The sequence below is a fragment of the Mobula birostris genome, chromosome 2 (genome assembly GCF_030028105.1).
Source record: "Mobula birostris isolate sMobBir1 chromosome 2, sMobBir1.hap1, whole genome shotgun sequence".
NCBI classification, from domain to species: Eukaryota; Metazoa; Chordata; class Chondrichthyes; order Myliobatiformes; family Myliobatidae; genus Mobula; species Mobula birostris.
The window spans coordinates 138,245,540-138,271,034 of NC_092371.1; the positions used below are offsets into that span (position 1 = coordinate 138,245,540).

At 40.8% G+C, this 25,495-nt stretch overlaps 1 protein-coding gene across 1 annotated transcript in view; it reads left to right on the forward strand.

Moving 5' to 3' along the window:
- The window catches only part of mtfr2 (mitochondrial fission regulator 2), a 30,594-nt gene extending 13,755 nt beyond the window's left edge, over positions 1-16,839 (forward strand). The window contains exons 4-8 of the mRNA XM_072277791.1: positions 3,337-3,455; positions 6,032-6,261; positions 6,602-6,965; positions 7,049-7,229; positions 16,380-16,839. Coding sequence (XP_072133892.1) covers positions 3,337-3,455; positions 6,032-6,261; positions 6,602-6,965; positions 7,049-7,229; positions 16,380-16,454 — 969 coding nt within the window. The 3' untranslated portion in view covers positions 16,455-16,839. The remainder of the gene's footprint in view (positions 1-3,336; positions 3,456-6,031; positions 6,262-6,601; positions 6,966-7,048; positions 7,230-16,379) is intronic.
- Positions 16,840-25,495: the final 8,656 nt, after the last annotated feature.

Consider the following 25,495-nt stretch of genomic DNA (forward strand, 5'->3'; position numbering starts at 1 on the left):
GCGTCCTGACGTAGGTGTTTGTGTTGTCCAGGTTGTCTAAAACCGTGTGAAGAGCCGTTGAGATTGTGTCTGCCATTGATCAAATGTGGTGATAGGCAAATTGCAATGGGTCTAGGTCCTTGCTGAGGCGGGAGTTCAGTCTAGTCATGACCAACCTTTCAAAGCATTTCATCACTGTCGATGTGAGTGCTACCAGGGGATAGTCATTAAGGCAGCCCACATTATTCTTCTTAGGCACTGGTATAATTGTAGCCTTTTTGAAGCAAGTGGGAACTTCCGCCTGTAGTTGTGAGAGGTTGAAAATGTCCCTGAATACTCCTGCTAGTTGGTTGGCACAGGTTTTAGGTACTCCATCAGGACCTTCCACCTTGCAAGGGTTCACTCTCTTTAAAGAAAGCCTAACATCGGCATCTGAGACAGAGATCACAGGGTCATCAGGTGCATCAGGGATCTTCATAGCTGTAGTTGTGTTCTTCCTTTCAAAGCATGCATAGAAGGCGTTGAGTTCATCTGGTAGTGAGGCATTGCTGCCATTCATGCTATTGGATTTTGCTTTGTGGGAAGTAATGTCTTGCAGACCCGCCAGAGTTGCCGTGCATCTGATGTCACTTCCAACCTCGTTCAAAATTGTTTCCTGGTCCTTGAAATAGCCGTCCGCAAATCATACCTGATTTTCTGGTACAGGCCTAGGTCGCCAGACTTGAATGCCACAGATCTAGCCTTCAGCAGACAATGTACCTCCTGCTTCAACAACAGCTTTTGGTTTGAGAATCTACAGTAAGTCTTTGTGGGCACTCACTCATCCACAGAGGTTTTAATGAAATTGGTAACTACTGCAGCATACTCATCCAGGTTTGAAGATGAATCCCTGAATAGAGGCTAGTCCTGTAGGCACTCCTGTGCTTCCCTTGTCCATACCTTCTTGGTCCTCACTGCTGGTGCTGCAGTCTTCAGTCTCTGCTTATACTCAGGGAGTAGGAGTACAGATAGGTGATCAGACTTCCCGAAGTGAGGGTGTGGAATAGCATGGTAGGCATTCTTGATAGTGGTGTTGCAATGGTCCAGTGTATTGTGTCCTCTGGTATTGCAAATGATCTGTTGATGGTAGTTCCTTAATAATTTTTTTTTTTCAGACTGGCCTGGTTAAAATCTACTTCCTCAGGAAGCTAAAGAAATTGGCATATCTCCTTTGACTCTGATCAATTTTTATTAATGCATCATAGAAACCATTCTGTCTGAATGCATAATGCCTTGGTGGAGAAACTGCTCTGCACATGACCTCAAGAAACTGCAGAAAGTTGTGGATGTAGTAACCAATCTCCTTTTATGGACTCAGTCTATGTTTTTCACTGCGTATTAAGCAACCACCATGATCAAAGACCCCCCCCCCCCCACCCTGGATATTCTCTCTTTTTGCATTTCCCATTGGGCAGAAGATAAAAAAAGCCTGAAAGCACATACAAGCAGGCTCAAGATCAGCTTCTATCCCATTGTATCAGATTCTTGAATGGATCTCTTGTATGATAGTGTGGACTCTTGGCCTCACAATCTACCTCGTTATGATCTTACAATCTATAGCTTATATGTTTTGCACTCTTTTGGTAGCTTTAACATTTCATTCTGCCTTGTCATTGTTTTATCTTATTGTAGCTTTTAAAGTTTAAATAAATCCCCCAAGTCAGATATGGACTTGCACAATAACAGTTGCTCCTAATCTACTCACCCCACCTCCTTCCTTACACTAATCAGCCTTTTTCTCCAATATAGTATTTTCCCCTCAATCCCTGCCTTCCTGAAAACCTATGGAGATAACATCGCTCTTCCCAAAATGACATGTCATTGAAACTTCAATCAGCTGGCTATAATATTTACATACTTTACTAAAAAATCCTCCCAGCACATTCTGCCCTATCAAAGTCTCTGACTATAAAGCAGTCCCAGCTAATATTGGGGAACTTAAGCTTGCCAATACATCTATCCTTTTGTTTTTACATCTTCCATAATCTGCTTACATATCTGTTCCTTTTCCCCACCAGCTACTGGAGCCCTATAATATAACACTGTCATAGTAATTGCAGCTTTCTTATTCCTGAGCTCTACTTATGTTGCCACACTGGGTGAGTCCTCTAAGAAGAACTGCAACTTATTTTCTGCTACTTATCTATTTAATACTGTTTTTCTATTCTATTACTGTCTTGTTTTTATCTACCGCTTTATTTAATTGCCTGAGAGGAAGTCAAACCCCTAGGTATAATGACAATAAAGATCATTCAGTTCAATTCAATTCAAAAGTGTTCTCTTAAGTGTGACAGTGATATTTTCCCTCAATGGTAGTGCAATTCTCCAACCTCTTTTCCATTTCTCTCTATCATACTAAATATATGTACATCATTTAAAACTTACAGGATCCCTGTATTGAGATTCCACTATCCTTTCTTCCTATTTGCTAGCTTTCTCCTCCATCAATGTGCAACAGTTCTTGCCCTAATGTATGCTTATGTTCTTCATTGACCAATTTGTTTCATTTAAAAGTTACCTATTGCTTAGAATTTGTTTTCCAGCAATCTTTAGGTGACGAATTGTAGTTCTCTGCACTTTAAACTCAGATGGTTTGAACACAATCATAACAGGTCGGATTTTTTTTTGTTTTTCCTGCATGTGGAATAATCTTGTAGTTGCAAAGCACCTATTGGAAGAATGGGCTGACACCTTTTTTTGTGGATGATGTTTCATAAAGCAAAATAATACATCAAAACTGAAGTAATAAATAATATTTTAAATATTAGATCAGTTGCATTACAAGCTCAATTCCTTCAGGAATGAAGCTGTATGATTCACTAGACATTTGCTACTTAAATGTGAAGCAGTAAATGAGAGCTTACCTTAGCTTTCCCAGTAAAGTTGCTCTTTCTAAGGGAGGACATGTAAAAGTTAGAGGCTTTGATTTGTGGGTGAATAATTAGTTTATTTAAAAAGAACTATTAGTAGAAAACTCAGCTATTTTATAGAGCATAAATTTTTGAAATTTTTTTGAAGTAAGCGTCAGTATTTTTGTTTTTAAAGTTCCAACTAAATAGAACACTAAAAAAATACATCCTTGAATAAATTATATACTAAAGTGTGAATATTAATATGCCAAAGCAGATCAACAGGTAGTCCAAATTTATAGATTAATTTCTCATTTTATCTCTTTGTCTTACTTGCTGAAATTTGGCTTCAGTTAGTGTATTGTCTTTGTTGTTTACTGACACCTTAGAATTGTATCTATCATTCCTTTTGTATATTTTGTTTAGAAATATATATGCATAGAGTTATAAAACTAATTTTTTTTTGTAGCTTTTAGAAAGACTACATATACCTGACTTCACTACATATACCCCGGAACCTACGGTTCCATCTCTGGCTGATGCAGCATGGATTGCTGATGATGAAGGTGATACTTTCATTCGATTTAGGTATGTATGTGTCCTCAAGTTTAAAAATTGTAGTTTTATTAGAGCATTGCAGATATCGTTCCTTTTTACATTTGATAAGTTAATAATAAAAAACATCAAAAATTGTAAATTAAAGCAGGTTTATTTGCAGGTTTATTTTACTTGTAAAATTCCATGTAATTGACATTTTATTTGCCATTGAAAATTAATATATGGTCCAATTACATTAAAAATTGGAATGATTATAAGATTCTGATGTACATTTGATTTAGTGAATAATTAAAATTTGCAAACAGTATAATTAAACTAATTACTGAATAATATTATTAATGTAAGTATTGGAATGAAATAATTTATAAAATTAAAACTTAGAAAAGCTAATTTTTGCTTCTTGGGCAAAAAAAACTAGGCCTTTGACAGGGTGCCTCACATGAGGCCGCAAAGCAAGATAAAAAGCTTAGTGTTACATGAAAAATACTAGTATGGACAGTAGATTATCGGACTGACATTGGTCATGCCATATTTGGAGTGACGCAAGGATGTGCTTGCATTGAAGAGGGATAGAAGATTATGGGAATGAAAGTGGCTCAGGATCTGTGCTCAATAGAGTTCATAAGAATGAGGTGAGGTCGTATTTGAGCCACAAAACCATTTGTCAAAGGAGCAAAATTAGGTTATTTGTCCCAGCGAATCTGTACCGCCATTCCATCATGACTGATTTATTATCTCTCTCAGCCCCATTTTCTTGTCTTCTCCCCAAGAGAAGACCCTTACTAATCAAGAAGCTCTTAACATCTACTTTAAATATACCCAATGACTTGGCCTCCACAGCTATCTGTCACAACGAATTCCACAGGTTCACCACCCTCTGGCTAAAGAAATTCCTCCTTATCTCTGTTCTAAAGGGACATTCTTGTATTCCAAGGTTGTGCCCTCAGATCCTAGACTCCCCCACTCTATGAAACATTCTTTTAACATCCACTCTATCTAGGCTTTTCAATATTCAATAAGTTTCAATGAGATCTGCCCCTCATTTTTCTAAACTCCAATGAGTACAGGCCAGAGCCATCAAACTCTCCTCATACATTAAACTTTTATTCCTGCTATAATTCTCGTGAATCTCCTGTGGACCCTCTCCAATGCAGGGACAGCCTTTCTTTAGATAAGGGTCCCAAAACTGCTCACAAAACTCTAAGTTCAGTCTGACTAATGTCTTAAAAAGTCTCAGCATAACATCCTTGCTTTTATTTTCTAGTCCTCCTGAAGTGAATGCTCTCATTACATTTGCCTTCCTTACCGTCGACTGACCCTGCAAGTTACCCTTTAGGAAGTCCTGCTCAAGGACTCCCAAGTTGCAAGAAACCTTCTGTATACTGAAAGGCCTCGACAGAATGGACATGGCGAGGATGCTTTGAATAGTGAGAGAGTCTAGGACCAGAGGGCACAGCCTCAGAATAGAAGAATGTCCCTTCAGAACAGAGATGAGGGTGGTGAATCTGTGGAATTCATTGCCACAGATGGCTGTGGAGGCCAAATCATTGGGTATAAAATGGGGATTGATTGGTTCTTGATTAGAAAGGCGCTTAAAGGTTGTGAAGAGAAGGCAGAAGAATGAGGTTGACAGGGAAAATAAATCAGTGTTGATCAAATGGCAGAGCAAACTTATTGGGTCAAGTGACCTAATTCTGCTGCTAAGTCCTCATTATGGACCTAAGGGTACATAAGTCACCCAGGTTGGATGAACTGGACCCTAGGTTCTGAAAGAGATAGAGATTGTGGAGGCATTAGTAGTGATCTTTGAAAAATCATTGGACTTTGGTATGCTGCCAAAGGACTGGAAAATTGCAGATACAAAAATCTGAGATGCAAAGGGACTTGGAAGCCCTTGTGCAGAACAACCTAAAGGTTAACTTGCAGGTAGAGTTGGTGGTGAGGAAGACAAATGCAATGTTAGCATTCATTTCAAGAGGTCTAGAATACAAGAGCAGGGAGGTGATGCTGAGGCTTTATAAGGCACTGGTGAAGCTTCACCTTGAGTATTGTGAACAGTTTTGGGCATCTCATTTAAGAAAAAATGTGCTCGGATTGAGAGGGTTCAGAGGAGGTTCTCAAGGATGATTCTGGGAATGAAAAGGTTATCGTACGAGGAACGTTTGATAGCCTTGGGTCTGTACTCGCTGGATGTTGGTGGGGTGAGGGGAAGTTCTCGTTGAAATCTTTCCAACCTTGAAAGGCCTAGACATGGTAGATGTGGAAAGGATGTTTCCTATGGTGGGGGAGTCTAGAACAAGAGGTCACAGCCTCAGGATAGAGGGGCATCCATTTAAAACAGATGCGGAGAAATTTCTTTAGCCAGAGGGTGGTGAACTTGTGGAATTTATTACCACCGGCTGCTGTGGAGGCCAGGCCACTGGATGTATTTAAGGCAGAGCTTGATAGGTTCTTAATTGGACATGGCATCAACGGTTACGGGGAGAAGGCTGGGGAGTGGGACTGAGGAGGGGGAAAAAAAGGATCAGCCATGATTGAATGGTGGAGTCTGCTCCTATGTCTTATGGATAAACTAAGATTGAATTATTTGCTTTGTCACACCCAAGGAATGAAGTGCGCACAGCAGAAGTCCAATGTATGATTAGTTCAATGCAAGAGCATTACAAGTCTACAAGTTCGGTAAATCATTTAAAAAGAAAGAACAATACTTGGTACCATGGAGTATCAAATGAAAATACCTTAAATAAAATCTCTCAACTTGAAGATGAATTATCTCGTCTGAGGTCACAGATTGCCATGATTATTTCAGGACAAGATCAAGGACAAGGTTCTGATTGTGAGTTATATAAATGATTATATTTTTGTTGATAAGCCATTTTTTATTGATAATTAAATGTCTATTAGAGTTTTTAAAAGTAGCTGTACAAAGAACAGTGGCATAATTGATGCAATTCTTGTTCTTATGTATGTAGTGTTCGACATGTGCAGGATCTTTTCATGAACTGAACGTTCGTTACTGTGATCAATTCTGGTTATTGAAACATCAGTATACTAGAGATCCCAATGCTTGCTTTTGAGTCTCAAAAGCAAATGATTAAATATACACATTCGTTATGATTTGTATTACCACATTGAAACATTAATTGCTTTTTGAAATAGTTTTTTTTTGCTCCTAGGTTTAAGTCAGTTAAAATCAAATGGTTTGGAATCAAATGGCTTTTCTCTTCCTGGTACTCCTGCCTTCGTTCCTCCTCCAAAATTAGCATCAACACCACTTGGTGCTTTGAGTAATCCATCTGTAGCAGCTACTGAGCAAGCACTGCCGCCACCACCACCGCCACCACCCCCACCACTGCCACCAGTAACTACTGAAAATAATGTTGCTGCAACTAAAGATCTCAAACAAGACTGCCGGACTTTGAAGATAAATTCTAGAGATGCGACCATCAAACCAATGCTAACTAAAAAACCCTCAAATTCCTTTAACATGATGGATGTATTGAAGGACATGCAGAATGTCAAATTAAGAGTAGTAGAAAGGTATTTTTTGTTTAGTAGTTTAAGGAACTAGAACACTTGAGAGATTTGGCGTATGTTTCAAAACATATTTCTTATTTTGAAAGGTCACCAGGCGGGACACCTATAGGGAAGAAATCTGCAAGGAAACCACCTATTTCCGATCCAGCAGCACTTATTGCTGAAGCTTTAAAACAAAAGTTTGCACACAGGTACCTTAATGATTCTTCTGATAAGGAAAATGAGTCCTTTGAATTTTCTCCTCTATCAAGTCCAGAGACTTCAAGGGTAAGTTGATTCATGTAAACAAAAAAAAAATCAAACAACATTTGTTTACAGTTTCCACAGATGCTGCCTGATCTGAGTATTTCTCTTATTTTCTGTTTATATTTTAGATTTCAAGCAAGTATTGCAATTCTTTTTACGATATAACTTCTTTAGCAAGGTTGTCGACATTTTGTGTCACTATTTGTAATAAAATACTTATTGAAAGAAAGGAAATTTGAACTGTTTGTCTGCCAAATGGTTGCTCGTTCCATAACATTTAGTTAAAACTTGTTGGACGTTCTCTTATAGTATAGTTGAGAAAATGGTCATTTCACCTGGTAACTTTGTTTTTCTTTTTGGTTTGGCCACATAATAGTCAGAAAGATTATGAAGATGATGTCTCATAATAAGCCTTTGGCCCTGTTTTAGTCATGGGTGTAGATGCCCATTTCCTATTTACCGCAGAGGAAGTGTCAGATAAACACCTGAAAATTAAGGCCCATGCAAGTAATTTCTAGATAGCTGTGTTGTTTGACAAATGTACTTGCCTAACTCCTTTGAGTTAAATTTTTGATTTGAATCTTTAATAATAAACTTAAATCTTTAAAAATGATTTTCATGACAGAATTGATGGCTTTGTGGCCAAGTTTGCGAACGATACACAGATAGATGGAGGGGCTAGTTGTATTGAGGAAGAAGGGAGTCTGTAGAAGACTTAAACAAATGAGGAGAATGGGCAAAGAAGTGGCAGATGGAATAATGTGTAGAGACGTGTGGTCATGCACTTGGTAGAAAGAATAAAGGCGTAGACTATTTACTAAATGGGGAGCAAATTCAGAAATCAGAGCTGCAAAGGGACTTAGGGAATCCTGCATGAGGATCCCAAGGGTTAACTTGCAGTTTGAGTTGGTGTTAAGGAAGGCAAATGCAATGTTAGCATTAATTTCGCGAGGACTAGAATATAAAAGCAAGGATGTGATACTGAAGCTTTATAAGGCATTGGTCAGATCGCACTTGGAGGATTATGAACAGTATTCGATCCCTCATCTAAGAAAGGATGTGCTGGCATTGGAGAGGATCCAGAGGAGGTTCATGAGAATGATCCTAGGAATGGCTCTGGGCCTATACTGGCTGAAGTTTAGAATAATGAGGGTGGATCTCATTGAAACCTAATTTAAAGGCCTAGATTGAGTGGATGTTGGGAAGTTATTTCCTACGGTGGGTGAATCCAGGACCAGAGGGCACCAGCCTCAGATAGAAGGATGCCCCTATAGAACAAAGATGAGAAGCTATTTCTTTAGCCAGAGGATGTTTAATCTGTGGAATTTAATTGCCACATGTCTGTGGAGGCCAGGATATTGGGTATATTTAAAGCAGAGGTTGATAGGTTCTTGATTAGTAAAGGCATCAAATGTTGTGGGGAGAAGGCAGGAGAATGGGGTTGAGAGGGTTAATTAATCAGCCACGATGAAATGGCGGAGCAGACTTGATGGGCAAAATAACATAATTTTGCTCATATGTCTCATGATCTTTGAAGGAAGTTACAAATTTACTTGGAAATATTTTCTGTATTTCACGATGTTTTTTTATACTTCATGGAATTTCCAAACCTGTAGAAATTTGACTACTAAAATGTGAATGATTAACCTATATATTACTGATACTGTAACTTTGTTACAAAACATAATATTTAGGAGGATTATATTTAAATTTGATTTTTGTGTCTTTTTGGGAATTCTGCAATATTATCAACAAAAAAAAAACAATATTGGTTTCCAGGACTCCGACATATGAATGAAAATAATGTCAGTTTCCCCACATATTCTGATGATATCCCAATGAACCTTGCCAACACCCATTTTACCAACTTCATTGCCTGGATACCCAGTACTAGATTAGCAAAATATTTCTTCCAATCCAATATTAGGAAGATTGAAACCATTGCCATGTACAATTCACAACATAGATTCCCCAGCTGTAGATTCATGCTCTTCCTAGTATCTGCCTGAAATTGAACTAGGTAGTTCACAACTTGTATGTCAAGTATAACTTCATGATGAGCTTTAGACTACTGTGCTTACAACCAACAAGACTGCTTATTCATTCTGATACATCAGTTGACTATCAACTTCAACTCATTTGCTGGTGAAATCCTAGCTTTTTGCTTTGATTATCCCCTAGTCTTGTCTATTCTAATGTATTTCAAAACTGGCCTTGCTTGTTATTGAGTCTATCCAAAATTATGGCCGCCAAGTCGTAATTTGCATTAGTCACATTTGGTAATGACCTCAGTGCTTGTTAACCTATAATGGTGCTAGAAAGTTGGTGAACCCTATAGAATTTTCTCGATTTCTGCAGAAATATGACCTAAAATGTGATCAGATCTTCACGCAAGTCCTAAACCTAGATAAAGAGATCCCAATTAAATAAATAACAAAAAAAATTATACTTGTTCATTTACTTATTGAGAAAATTGATCCAATATTACATGACCTGGCTCTCAAGGAACTGTACGAGACCATCAGCACCCTGGAGAATGCACACCCGGAGGCTGCCTTCATTGTTGCTGACTAAAGTCTCTACATCCGGGTGAGCACACGGGGAAATGGCATACTTGACAGCTGCTACTCTCTCTTCTGCAATGCTTACAAAGCGCTCCTCCGCCCCCCCCTCCCCCACCCCACCAATTTGGAAAATCGAATCACTCCTCCATTTTTCTGTTGCCAAAGTACAGGCAGAAGCTGAAACAAGAGACAGCCATAGTTAAAACCGTTCACTGTAGGTCTGACCAATTGGCCTCCATGCTGTAGGACTACTTTGATGACATCGACTGGAATGTCTTCCATGATGAGGATGTCTCCGAATTCATGGAAGGGATCACGAGTTTTATCTGGAAGTGCGTTGAGGATTTCCCCTAGAAATCGGTCAGGGGCTTTCCAAACCAGCAACCCTGGATCAACAGTTCCATGCGAGCAGCACTTAGCGCACGACACAGAGCTTACACTGCTGGTAATCAGCAGGGGCTCAAGAAATGCAGCTATGATCTGCACAAAGTCATCAAGGCAGTGAAACAACAATACAGAGACAAGATTCAGACTCAACTTTCCACTGACAACACACGCAGCTTATGGCAAGGTCTGCACACCATCGCAGACTTCAAAGCTAAAAACAGTGGAATTTCCAGATGAGCTGAATCTTTTTTATGCTCGATTCGATGTCGGCAATGCTAAGCCCCTGAGGAGGACTACAGATGATGCAACCTGCAGCTTGGTCATCTGAGGCCGAAGTATGCCGGTGTTTCCAACGAGTGGACAGTCGCAAGGCTGCAGGACCGGATGGCATCCCAAGGCCGGGTACTCAGGATGTGCGCAGCACAACTGGCAGGTGTGTTACAGACAGTTTTAATCTCTCCCTCTTCCAGTGTTGAGTGCCCTGCTGCTTGAAGTTATCCACCATTGTCTTTGTACCAAAAAAGACCAAGGTAACATGCCTGAATGACTGGCGTCCGGTCGCACTCAGCTCAATAATAAGCAAATGCTTTGAGAGGCTGGTCAAGGATTACATCTGAAGTTTGCTACCACCCATACTGGACCCCTACAATTCGCCTACCAACACAGCTGATCGACAGATGATGCAATAGCGACTGCTCTACATACCGTCCTTGCACATCTGGAGAAGAAGGATGCTTATTTGAAAATGCTGTTCTTGGACTACAGTTCGGTATTCAACACCACAATTCCATCAAGGCTTGACAGGAAGCTCAGAGACCTCGGCCTTGACCCTGCCTTGTGCAGCTGGATCCTGGACTTCCTGTCAGATTGCCAGCAGGTGGTAAGAGTGCGCTCCCTCACCTCTGCCCCTCTGACCCTCAACACAGGAGCCCCTCAAGGCTGTGTCCTAAGCCCCCCCCCTTTACTCTCTGAATACCCATGACTGCGTCGCCAACTACAGCTCCAATCTGCTAATTAAATTTGCTGACGACACTGCACTGATTAGTCTAATCTCAAATCATAATGCGGCAGCCTACAGTGAAGAAGTCATCACCCTAACACAGTGGTGTCAAGAAAACAACCTCTCCCTCAATGTCGCAAAATCAAAGGAGCTGGTTGTGGACTAAAGGAGGAATGGAGACAAACTAGCTCCTATTGACATCAGTGGATCTGGGGTTGAGAGGGTAAACAGCTTTAAGTTCCTCGGCATCCACATCACCAAGGACCTCACATGGACTGTACCAGCTGCGTGGTCATATTACGATCGAGGAACGTGTTTGTAGCCTGGATATTGAACTTTTTGCTGTTGGACTCCAACCATATTCCACCGAGATCCAACATTGGGCATCATGGGAGGTTGTTCCTGCCTGTGGCCATCGAACTTTGCAGCTCCTCTGTGGAGGGTCAGACACCCTGAGCCAATAAGCTGGTCCTGGACTTATTTCCATCTGGCATAGTTTGCATATTGTTGTTCGATTGTTTGTGGTTTTTGTATTGCTATATTTATGCTCTATTCTCGGTTGGTGCAACTGTAACGAAATTCAATTTCCCTCAGGATCAATAAAGTATGTCTATGTCTATATGGCCCCCCTCCCCCCAGATTTAAGAACTTTCTATAGGGGCACGACTGAGAGCAGCCTGACTGGCTGCATCACTGTCTGGTATGGGAACTGTACTTCCCTCAATTGCAGGAATCTGCATGGAGTGGTGTGGACAACCCAGCGCATCTGTAGGTGTGAACTTCCCACTACTTGGAACATTTACAAATTCAGGTGTGTAAAAAGGGCCTGAAGGATCATTGGAGACCCGAGTCACCCCAACCACAAACTGTTCCAGCTGCTACCATCTGGGAAATGATACCGCAGCATATAAGTCAGGACCAACAGGCTCCGAGACAGCTTCTTCCACCAGGCCATTAGACTAATTAATTCATGCTGATGCAACTGTATTTCTTTGTTATGTTGACTGTCCTGATGTACATAGTATTTATTATAAATTATTATGAATGCACATTACACATTTAGATGGAGATGTAATGTAAAGATTTTTACTACTCCTGTATATGAAGGATATAAGTAATAAAGTCAATTCAATTCAATTCAATGTATTTGTTGGAAAAAGTATGTGAACCTCTGGGGTAATGCCTTCTACAAAAGCGATTTGGAGTCGGATGTTCCAGTTATTGAGATGAGATTGGAGGTATGGGTTGCAGAGGTGCCCTGACCTATATAAAAAAGACACAAAAGTCAGATTACTGACAGAGCCTGCTCTTCTGAAGAAAGATCAGTTTATGTGCACCATACCTCAATCAAAATAACTTTCAGAGGACCTTAGTAGAAGAATTTTGGAGATGCATGAAGCTGGAAAAGGCTCCAGAAGCATTTCCAAAGACTTGAGTGTTCATCAGTTCACAGTAAGAGTAATTGTCTAAATAGAGGAAACAGTATTGTTGCTACTCTCCCTTGGAGTGGGCATCCTGCAAAGATCACAGCAAGAACACAGTGTGCAATGCTGAAGGAGGTGAAAAAGAACCCAGGGATAACAGCAAGAGACCAGCACAAATCTAGAACTTGCTAAAATCTCTGTTCATTTGTCCACTATAAGAAAAGCACTGAACAGAATGATGTTTATGGAAGGATACCATGGAGAAAACTACTGTACACCAAAAAAAATACATTGCCACATGTCTTAAGTTTGCAAAAGATTACCTGGATATTCTACAACCCTTCTGGGACAATGTTCTGTGGACAGATGAGACAAAAGTTGCTCTTTTTGGCAGAAACGCACATTGGAGGAAAAAGGGAACTGCACACCAACACCAAAATCTTATCCCAATAGTGAAGCATAATGGAAAGAACATCATGTTTGGGGCTGCTTTGCTGCCTTGGAGCCTGGACAGCTTTCAGTCATTGAGATAACAATGAATTCAAAATTGTATCAAGACATTTTACGGGACAGTATCAGAGTAGCAGTCTGTCACCTGAAGCTTAATCAAAGTTGGATAATGCAACAAGACAATGATCTGAAAGAAAAGAGTAAGTCAACAACAGAATGGTTTAAAAATGAGAAAGTTCATCTTCTGGAATGGCCAAGTCAAAGTCCTGACCTTAATCCCATAGAGATGTTGTGGAAGGACCTGAGGCAAGCAGTTCATGCAAGGAAGCCCACCAACATCACAGAGTTGAAGCAGTTTTGTAAGAAGAAATGGCCTAAAATTCCTCCAAGCTAATGTGCAAGACTGATCAACTGTTACCTGAGACGTTTGGTTGAAGTTATTACTGTATAAGGGGGGTCACACCAGGTACTGAATGCAAGGTTCACATACTTTTTCCAGCAAATACATGTAATATTGGATCATTTTTCCTAATAAATGAACAAGTATAATGTCTTTTGTGTTATTTAATTTGTTTTCTTTATCTAGTTTTAGGACGCGTAAAGATCTGATCATATTTTAGGGAATATTTATGCAGAAATAGCGAAAATTCTATAGAGTTCACAAACTTACTAGCACCACTGTAAATTGGTTATGTTTAAAAGCAACTAAATTTAAAAATTCTCCTTGTAAGTGCATTCCCCTACATTTCCAGTTGGTTATCATTTTAATTCTTTGTATTCCTACTGTAATCTCTTTGTTATTGTCTTCCGACAATGTTCCATCAAAGCTTACGTTCTAGTCTCTGTTCAAAACACGGATTCAATTTTCAGACAAATCATTTGATATATTCAATCTTTTTCTTTAAAACTTCAAGTAATTCATCTCACTCATATAGGGTTAACTTTTTGATATTTACTGACTTCCTTACTATCCTTAAAGTTTGTTTCTTTTTGTTATTTAATCATTCCTGACTTTTGTCGTAAAACTGGCTTTCTTTTATGTCCTCTCCTCCCCACCCTCTTCACAACATTTTAATTTCCAATTTTCCAATTCTGGTGCTAGGCATTGATCTGGAATGTTCAATGAAAATAAATTTTTAAAAAAACTGCGGAAGTAGAAATCTGAAGCAAAACCAGATAATGCTGGAAACATTCAGCATGTTGGGCAGCATCTATGGAAAGAGAAACAGAATTAATGTTTCTATCAAAGACATTTTTGCCAATTCTGACAAAGATCCTTTAGCCTAAAATGGCTTTGTTTCTTTACAAAATGCTCCCTGTGCTCACTGACCTGCTGAGCAATTTGTTTTATCTTCTTTAATTCTCATCTTCATTTATAAACCCCTCTGTGATCTTGGTCCACTCTCTAGCATGAGCCTTTGAGATGCCTGTATTGCTGTTTTCTGTGCAATTATTTTGCCATTAGAGGCTGTGTTTTGAACTGCCAAGTCTTTCTCTGATTTCTTTTCTCCCATAAATCTTTTTGCTTCTCTTTCTATCTTTAAAATACACTTTTTAAAAAAACAACCTCTCTGGACGGAGCTTCTATTTATTATCCTGATATTTCCACATGCATTTTGGAATTTGTATTTGAACGCTAATATTCCTGTAAAGTACTCTTAAGTGCTGTAGTATACACCCTATCTTCGTTATATGCGGGGAATACGTTCCTCAAAGTTGACACATAATACAAAATCGCATAATGTGAATAATTATTTAAATAGAGAAAATAGGGATGCGTTCCAGAGGGCTTCCTAAATATGTTTTATCTGTAATTTATTCACATTTTCATACCAATACGACACAAAAGCAGTACTACAAGACAACATTTGTATTATATTTCATCAATTTAAGGTAATAGTCAACGTAATAAATCATAGAAAGTTAACATCCTAGGGTGCACAGTACTCACCAACTGTGGCAGGTGTGTTCGCTCTGGGAGAGGAGTGGCTGTTGTGGTGTTGGGCAGCTTTACATGGAGAAGGTGGATGGTTGTGGTCATCAGGATAATATCAAGCACAGCAAGGGGTGAAGGAAGACTCACAGAACTCTTAGAATGCTGGCAGCAGAAGATGACACCTAATTGAAGAAAGTGGTGAGGGTTGTTTGCTTGGCAGCATTCTGTTTTTCAGCATAAATTTGCCTGTAGGGAAGAAGGGTTGACAGCAGGGAATGACTGAAATGCTGATTCCATTTTAAACTTGGGTCCATGTCCATCGCCATTTGTGCCAAGTGTCCCGACTTGTGACAAGTTTACCGTTGATAAACTCCTGGGATTTTCAAAATCGTCTGTTGCTTGCAGCATCTGAGAGATAGTTTGCCGTAAAAAAAAAATACGTACGCCTTGAATGTGGATCACACCTTGCTTGAGTGGTTGAATCAGCAATGTTGTGTTAGGTGACAGGGAACACACTGTTTTGTTAGGATGAATGCTGTCCAAATGTTTAGGGTGGGCTGGCGCATTGTCAAGCAACAAAAGAACTTTAAAGGCAAGATTCTGTTCCTGACAGTAGCATCCCAGAGCTGTGTTACCTTCAGCTGATGGCCCAAGACATGACATCGGATGCTTAGAAGGCATAGTTAAATATTTCAAGCCCAAAATCACTGCACTGTAGGTAAAACCAATAAAAATTTAAGAGTGCAAGATCGTGCATCCACACCTTGCCAAACCAATGCGAGAGTGGCGGGAGTGAGATTGTGAGGCGGGCGCATGTGACTTGTATTGGCGGGAAGGCAGTGCTCCTCGCATAACTGTGAGTTTTGGACGCATATAATGAGACGTTGGTAGAAATAGTTTCCTCGCATAACTGTGAATCCGCATTGTTTGAAGACACATGTAATGAGGATAGGGTGTATTAAAGAGGCTACTTAATTAGAAGCTGTTGTCATTAAAATTTAAATGGGTAGAAGTAGTGTTATTTATATTCAGTACTTATACTTAAAATTTATAGCTTGTAATAGATACTTGAACAAGATGGAGGGGTCAGTTAGATAATGACTTTCAGGATGAAGTTTTACTGTGTACCTTTTCTCCAATTTTATTTTCTTTGTTTTACTTTCCAGCTTAGAGTGAATCCTCAATTTGTCAACTGACTTTGTAATAATTATTAGTAATTATTTACTATTAATTACATCTAGTAATTATAATTAAATTGTATGTTAGAAGTTTTTAGCAGTTATAATGGATGGATTACTTACACATATAATCCATACATTTTAAACTGTAATCAATGTTACAAGAATTTTACACAATTAAGTGTATCAAAAAACTTTGTTTAGTGACTAATTTTTATTTCTCTCCCTCCAGTTTGGGCAGTACATCCAAAGACGTGACAACCAAAATTCTGTGAAGAGCGGTAAAATAGTACAACCAGGAATGTAAATGTTTGCAAATACTATTAATTAATCAGGGAAAAAAAAAGTAGGGCAATATTGTAAGAGGTGTTTTGTAAAATGGATACAAGTGACAGGAGAGATGCTTTACCATAAAACTCATGCACTGAGTATAACTTGTTATTTAAGAAGGCTAGTGCAAGGTATTGTAAATTTTAAATGTGATGTTTTCTAAGTTAGCTAGAATTTGTTAAACTATTTTTGTAAGAATTTTTCCACAGAGACCTTACTAAATTAAAAAAATTGCATGCTTGGAAAATTTTGGTTAATTCTGTGTCAGCACTAAATAATCTTTTTAATTGATGTTTCTTTTATCTTTGGATTATACTTGTAAATTTTGAAATTATTGTCTCTATAGGTGTGATTAGAGTTAAGTGGGATAAAGTCTTGTAAATGTACATTTCATCAATTAAACTGTGAGTGAAAAGTGCACTTACTGTTTCGTTTAATTTTTACCAAGTGCTATTGAATATGAAAGCCATCTCCCACGTAAAGCATATTGGATATTTAATGTATTTAACATATTTTGCTTCAGATTAGGGCAATTTTTGAACCTGTAGAAATCAATTCCTTTCAGTAATTGTGATTTCCTTGGGAAGCTGTTGGAGGATGTGCACATATTTGTTTTCAATTTCAATATTTCATTTTGAAGGAGCCGATTGTTTTGTTTTGATGGGGACATAAAACAGTCCTTTGGGGGTGGGGGGGGGAACCGAGAGCTAAAGTAAATATATTTATTGAAGTGCATTTAGAGTGACCTGTAATAGACAGGTAAGATATAACCTTCTGTTAAACGCCATTAGGAATCCCAGCATTTATGATTCATCATGTCATACAGTGGCATGCAAAAGTTTAGGCACCCCTGGTCAAAATCTCTGTTACCGTGAATAGCTAAGCGAGTAAAAGATGACCTGATTTCCAAAAGGCATAAAGTTAAAGATGACACATTTCTTTAATATTTTAAGCAAGAAAACTTCTTTATTTCTACCTTTTACAGTTTCAAAATAACAAAAAAGGAAAAGGGCCTGAAGCAAAAGTTTGGGCACTCTGCATGGCAGTACTTAGTAACACCCTCTTTGGCAAGTATCACAGCTTGTAAATGCTTTCTGTAGCTAGCTGAGAGTCTTTCAATTCTTGTTTGGGGGGATTTTCGCCCATTCTTCCTTGCAAAAGGCTTCTAGTTCTGTGAGATTCTTGGGCCATCTTGCATGCACTGCTCTTTTGAGGTCTATCCACAGATTTTCGATGATGTTTAGGCTGGGAGACTGTGACTGCCATGGCAAAACCTTCAGCTTGCGCCTCTTGAGGTAGTGAGGTAGTGATTTTGAGGTGTGCTTAGGATCATTATCCTGTTGTAGAAGCCATCCTCTCTTTTCATGTTCGGCTTTTTTACAGACGGTGTGATGTTTGCTTCCAGAATTTGCTGGTGTTTAATCAAATTCATTCTTCCCTCTACCAATAAATGTTCCCTGTGCCACTGGCTGCAACACAAGCCCAAAGCATGATCGATCCACCCCCATGCTTAACAGTTGGAGAGGAGTTCTGTTCATGAAATTCTGCACCCTTTTTTCTCCAAATATACCTTAGCTCATTGCGGCCAAAAAGTTCTATTTTAACTTCATCAGTCCACAGGATTTGTTTCCAAAATGCATCAGGCTTGTTTAGATGTCCCTTTGAACTTTTTGAATAGAACAGTATTGGCTGTCCTCCAATCTTCTGATACCTCACCTGTTGTTAATCATCTCTGATAGGCCCCAGTAATTACTGCACTTGCCTCCCGCAAGGTTTGAAGGAACACCTTGTCAAGTCCTGGAGTTTTTTCCACCCTAATTTGTTTCAGGACAGCAAACACCTCCCCTTCTGTAATCTGTATAGGGTCCATGAAGTTGATGCTGCTTTACCCCATTTCTGTAGACTCTGTATCCCTCTCTTGAGCAAATAATGTATTTAAGATCTCCCCCATTTCTTTTGGCTCCACACATGAATTACCATTCTGATCTTCCGGAGGACCAAATTTGTCCCTTACTATCCTTTTGCTTTTAACATATCCGTAGAATCCCTTAGGATTCTCCTTCACTCTGTCTGCTACGGCAACCTCATGCCACCTTCTATCCCTTCTGATTTCTTTCTTGTGTTCTCTTGCATTTCTTGTACTCCATAAGCAACCCATTTGTTCCTATCTGCCTATAGCTGCAATGCACCTTCAATTTTTTTTCTTAACCAAGGCCCCAAAATCTTAAAAGCTAGGGTTCCGTACACCTGTTATCTTTACCTTTTATTCTGATAGGCATATACAAGTTTTGTACTCTCAAAATTTCACTTTTGAAGGCCTTCCACTTACCCAATACACTTTTGCCAGAAAACAGCCTGTTCCAATCCACTCTTGCCAGATCCTTTTTGGTATTCATTTTTGTTGTTATTTGAGGAGAGGGGCAGTATGAGTGTGAGGGCAGTTTGTTGTTCTCGGTGCCGGATGTGGGAGACCCTGGAGTCTCCAAGCCTCCCGGACGTCCACATCTGTGCCAGGTGCGCCGAGATGCAGCTCCTAAGGGACCGAGTTAGGGAACTGGAGCTGCAGCTCGATGACCTTCGTCTGGTCGGGGAGAGTGAGGAGTTGATAGAGAGGAGTTACAGGCAGGTGGTCACACCGGGGCCACGGGAGGCAGACAAGTGGGTCACGGTTAGGAGGGGGAAGAGTCAGGTAATGAGAGTACCCCGGTGGCTGTGCCCCTTGACAATAGGTACTCCTGTTTGAGTACTGTTGGGGGGGGACAGCTTACCCGGGGGAAGCGACAGTGGCCGTGCCTCCGGCACAGAGTCCAGCCCTGTAGCTCAGAAGGGTAGGGAAAGGAAGAGGAGGGCAGTTGTAATAGGGGACTCGATAGTAAGGGGGTCAGATAGGTGATTCTGTGGACACAGTCCAGAGACCCGGATGGTAGTTTGCCTCTCTGGTGCCAGGGTCCGGGATATTTCTGATTGCGTCCAAGATATCCTGAAGTGGGAGGGTGAGGAGCCAGAGGTCGTGGTACATATATGTACCAATGACATAGGTAGGAAAAGGGAAGAGGTCCTGAAAGGAGAATATAGGGAGTTAGGAAGGGAGTTGAGAAAAAGGACCACAAAGGTAGTAATCTTGGGATTACTGCCTTTGCCATGTGACAATGAGAGTAGGAATGCAATGAGGTGGAGGATAAATGCGTGGCTGAGGGATTGGAGCAGGGGGGAGGGACTCAAGGTTTTGGATCATTGGGACCTCTTTTGGTGCAGGTGTGACCTGTACAAAAAGGACGGGTTACACTTGAATCCTAGGGGGACCAATATCCTGGTGGGGAGATTTGCGAGGGCTACTGAGGTGTCGTTAAACTAGAATGGTTGCGGGGTGGGAATCAAATTAAAGAGACTAGGAGAGAGGAGGTTAGTTCACAACAGGGGGATGGGAACAAGTGTAGAGAGACAGAGGGGTGTAAAATGAGGGTAGAAGCAAAAAGTAGTAAGGTGAAAAGTAAAAGTGGCAGGCCGGCAAATCCAGGGCAAAAATCAAAAATGACCACTTTTCAACATAATTGTATAAGGGCTAAGAGTGTTGTAAAAGCGAGCCTGAAGGCTTTGTGTGCCAATGCAAGGAGCATTCGTAACAAGGTGGATGAATTAAAAGTGCAGATTGTTATTAATGAATATGATATAGTTGGGATCACAAAGACATGGCTCCAGGGTGACCAGGGATGGGAGCTCAACATTCAGGGATATTCAATATTCAGGAGGGATAGACATGAAAGAAAAGAAGGTGGGGTAGCATTGCTGGTTAGAGAGGAGATTAATGCAATAGAAAGGAAGGACATTAGCCGGGAGGATGTGGAATCGATATGGATAGAGCTGCATAACACTAAGGGGCAGAAAACGCTGGTGGGAGTTGTGTACAGGCCACCTAACAGTAGTAGTGAGGTTGGGGATGGTATTAAATGGGTGACTTCAATCTACATATAGATTGGGTGAACCAAATTGGTAAGGGTGCTGAGGAAGAGGATTTCTTGGAATGTATGCGGGATGGTTTTTTGAACCAACATGTCAAGGAACCAACTAGAGAGCAGGCTATTCTAGACTGGGTATTGAGCAATGAGGAAGGGTTAATTAGCAATCTTGTCATGAGAGGCCCCTTGGGTAAGAGTGACCATAATATGGTGGAATTCTTTATTAAGATGGAGAGTGACATAGTTAATTCAGAAACAAAGGTTCTGAACTTAAAGAAGGGTAACTTTGAAGGTATGAGACGTGAATTAGCTAAGATAGACTGGCCAATGACACTTAAAGGGTTGACGCTGGATATGCAATGGCAAGCATTTAAAGATCACATGGATGAACTACAACAATTGTTCATCCCAGTTTGGCAAAAGAATAAATCAAGGAAGGTAGTGCACCCGTGGCTGACAAGGGAAATTAGGGATAGTATTAATTCCAAAGAAGAAGCATACAAATTAGCCAGAAAAAGTGGCTCACCTGAGGACTGGGAGAAATTCAGAGTCCAGCAGAGGAGGACAAAGGGCTTAATTAGGAAGGGGAAAAAAGATTATGAGAGAAAACTGGCAGGGAACATAAAAACTGACTGTAAAAGCTTTTATAGATATGTGAAAAGAAAAAGATTGGTTAAGACAAATGTAGGTTCCCTACAGACAGAAACAGGTGAATTGATTATGGGGAGCAAGGACATGGCAGACCAATTGAATAACTACTTTGGTTCTGTCTTCACTAAGGAGGACATAAATAATCTTCCGGAAATAGTAGGGGACCAAGGGTCCAGTGAGATAGAGGAACTGAGGGAAATACATGTTAGTAGGGAAGTGGTGTTAGGTAAATTGAAGGAATTAAAGCCAGATAAATCCCCAGGGCCAGATGGTCTGCATCCCAGAGTGCTTAAGCAAGTAGCCCAAGAAATAGTGGATGCATTAGTGATAATTTTTCAGAACTCTTTAGATTCTGGACTAGTTCCTGAGGATTGGAGGGTGGCTAATGTAACCCCACTTTTTAAAAAAGGAGGGAGAGAGAAACCGGGGAATTATAGACCAGTTAGCCTGACATCGGTGGTGGGGAAACTGCTAGAGTCAGTTATCAAAGATGTGATAACAGCACATTTGGAAAGCGGTGAAATGATCAGACAAAGTCAGCATGGATTTGTGAAAGGAAAATCATGTCTGACGAATCTCATAGAATTTTTTGAGGATGTAACTAGTAGAGTAGATAGGGGAGAACCAGTGGATGTGGTATATTTGGATTTTCAAAAGGCTTTTGACAAGGTCCCACACAGGAGATTAGTGTGCAAACTTAAAGCACATGGTATTGGGGGTAAGGTATTGATGTGGATAGAGAATTGGTTGGCAGACAGGAAGCAAAGAGTGGGAATAAACGGGACCTTTTCAGAATGGCAGGCAGTGACTAGTGGGGTACCGCAAGGCTCAGTGCTGGGACCCCAGTTGTTTACAATATATATTAATGACTTAGATGAGGGAATTAAATGCAGCATCTCCAAGTTTGTGGATGATACGAAGCTGGGCGGCAGTGTTAGCTGTGAGGAGGATGCTAAGAGGATGCAGGGTGACTTGGATAGGTTTGGTGAGTGGGCAAATTCATGGCAGATGCAATTTAATGTGAATAAATGTGAAGTTATCCACTTTGGTGGCAAAAACAGGAAAATAGATTCTTATCTGAATGGTGGCCGATTAGGAAAAGGGGAGGTGCAACGAGACCTGGGTGTCATTATACACCAGTCATTGAAAGTGGGCATGCAGGTACAGCAGGTGGTGAAAAAGGCGAATGGTATGCTGGCATTCATAGCAAGAGGATTCGAGTACAGGAGCAGGGAGGTACTACTGCAGTTGTACAAGGCCTTGGTGAGACCACACCTGGAGTATTGTGTGCAGTTTTGGTCCCCTAATCTGAGGAAAGACATCCTTACCATAGAGGGAGTACAAAGAAAGTTCACCAGATTGATTCCTGGGATGGCAGGACTTTCATATGATGAAAGACTGGATCGACTAGGCTTATATTCATTGGAATTTAGAAGATTGAGGGGGAATCTTATTGAAACATATAAAATCCTAAAGGGATTGGACAGGCTAGATGCAGGAGGATTGTTCCCGATATTGGGGAAGTCCAGAACGAGGGGTCACAGTTTGAGGATAAAGGGGAAGCCTTTTAGGACCGAGATGAGGAAAAACTTCTTCACACAGAGAATGGTGAATCTGTGGAATTCTCTGCCACAGGAAACAGTTGAGGCCAGTTCATTGGCTATATTTAAGAGGGAGTTAGATATGGCCCTTGTGGCTAAAAGGATCAGGGGGTATGGCGGGGAAGGCTGATACAGGGTTCTGAGTTGGATGATCAGCCATGATCATACTGAATGGTGGTGCAGGCTTGAAGGGCCGAATGGCCTACTCTTGCACCTATTTTCTATGTTCTATGTCTATGATACCATTTAAATTGGTCTTTCTCCAATTTAGAATCTCAACCCATGGACCAGAGCTATCTTTTTGCATATTTACTTTGAAGCTAATGGCATATGATCACTACATGCAAAACGTTCCCCTACACAAACTTCTGTCACCTGCCCTGTCTCATTCAAGTATTGCACCCTCTCTCATTGGGACTTCTATGTACTGATTAGGGAAACTTTCCTGAACACATTTGACAAACTCTATCTCATCTAGTCTTTTTATAGCATACGAGTCCCAGTCTATAATCACTCGCTATTACAAACTTGAAACAATCTGTGATCTCACTGCAAATTTGTTCCGCTAAATCACTTGGACTGTTGGGTGGTCTGCAGTATAGTCCCATTAATGTTTTCATATGTCTTTTATTTCTCAGTTCCATCCATAGCACCTCACTAAATGAATTCTCAGTCTGTCCTGACTGAGTACTGTCATGATGCTTCCCTTGACTACCTTTAATTCCTCCCACTCTGTTGCATCTAAAACAACCGAACCCCGGAACAGTGAGCTGCCAGTCCTACCCCTCATGCAATCAAGTCTCTCTAATGGTTATAATATCATAATTTCAGGTGTTGATCCATGCCCTGAGCTCACCTTCCTTTCCTGGATGCTTCTTGCATTGAAATATAGGCAGCTAGGGACAATAGTTGCACCGTGTTCAACCTTCTGATTCCTGACTGTCTGAGATCTTAATAACATATCCCTTCACAATCTCTCCATTAGTTGCTTTGGCACTCTGGTTCCCATCCCGCTGCAACTCCAGTTTAAACCCCACTGTGCAGTACTAGCAAACCCTCCCGCTACAATATTAATTCCCTTGCAGTTCAGGTGCAAACCTTCTTTTCTGTATAGGCCCAACATTCCCTGGAAGACAGCCCAATGAGAGCCCAAAAATCTAATGCCCTCCCTCCTACACCAACTCCCTCTGCACTTGTTAAGCCGTATAATCTGGCCTCACTTGCACTTGGCACTGGTGGCAGTCCTAAAATTACAACCCCAGAGATCCTGCCCTTTAACTTAGCACCTAGCTTCCTGAACTCACTTTGCAGAACCCCTTCACTCTTCCTACCTATATCATTGGTACAGTTCGACTTCCACTAATCCGACTACCTGTAATCCGGTTCCTTTGGTAATCCGGCACTGATTTCAAATTTTCTGCGCAACTGTAATTTCAAATTTCCCGGGCCACCGTACCAATCTGCTGCGCATTGTCTTGGTTGCACTAGATCTGTTCACGTGTTGGCGCGTTCTTGTAAGCACAGACAGGCGATTCCTGCTTGTTTTCCTGCATTTTTTATTATCATTTGCATGAGGTGCGCCCGGCCGGCACCCGCCAGCAGCGGGGGAGCTGGAGCATGCTGGGCCTTCTCGCCCGCCTGCTGGCAGTCGCGCGCTGCCTTCTGGCATCGCCCGGTCAGCGCTCCGTTCTTTTCGGCCTATGACCTCAGATCAGGCGTGGCGACCCACTGAATTTAAAGCATATTACTAAGCGGAGGAAAAGAAACTAACGAGGATTCCCTCAGTAATTGTGAGTGAAGAGGGAAGAACCCAGCGCCAAATCCCCACTTTAGAAGCGGAAGTGCTCAACTGTTCTGTATAAGTCAATTCCTGTATATTTACCTGTACCCTTTATTTTATCTGTGCCTGTACAGTATATTACTTTATTAAAATTTCACTTGCTACTCATTTAATATTTCTGTTTCATTATTATCTAACCTGTCCTGATTTATGTGTTATTTTAAAGGTATGATGAGGTGGTTAGCTATTGCTTAATGTAATCCTTCTGTAATTCGGCATTTTCACTAATCGGGCACTCCTCAAGTCCCGATGGTGCTGGATTATAGAAGGCCCACCTGTACCTGCATGGACCATCATATCTAGCCCTCCCACTTAAGAATGCTGAGGACTTGATCCGAGAATCTGGCACCTGAGGGCAAGATACCATTCGGGACTCCCATTCTCATCCACTGATCTTCCTTTCTGTTTTTCCTAACTAACAAATCCCCTCTCACCACAGCTCCCCACCGCCACCCCTACTTCCCTTCTGTATTGCAGAGTCAGACTCAGTCCCAGAGACCTGACTGCTGTGAATTTCGTCTGCTCGGTACCCCCTGCCCCCCAACAGTATTCAAAGTGGTATACCTGTTGTTGAGGAGGATGGCCACAGGCCTTTTTAACCCTTTTCCCATTTCTGACTGTCACCCAGTTTCCTGTGTCCTGCACCTTGGGTGTAATTACCTCTCTATATGTCCAATTTATCATCCCCTCAGCCTTCTGAATGATCTGCAGTTCATCTAATTCAAGCTCCAACTCCTTAAAGTGGATTGATAGAAGCTACAGCTCGATGCACTTCTCACAGGTGTAGTCATCAGGGATAATGAAGGTCTCCCTGCCTTCCCACTTTCTGAAAGAGGAGCATTCCACTAACCTGTCATCTCTAATGTTCTAACTGAGCAAATATAAAGAAAGAAGAACAATAAACTGGCGGGTGGTGTGGAGAGCTGTACCCCTAACGGCTTTTTTTGCCTTCTCACTGAAGCCTCTCCTC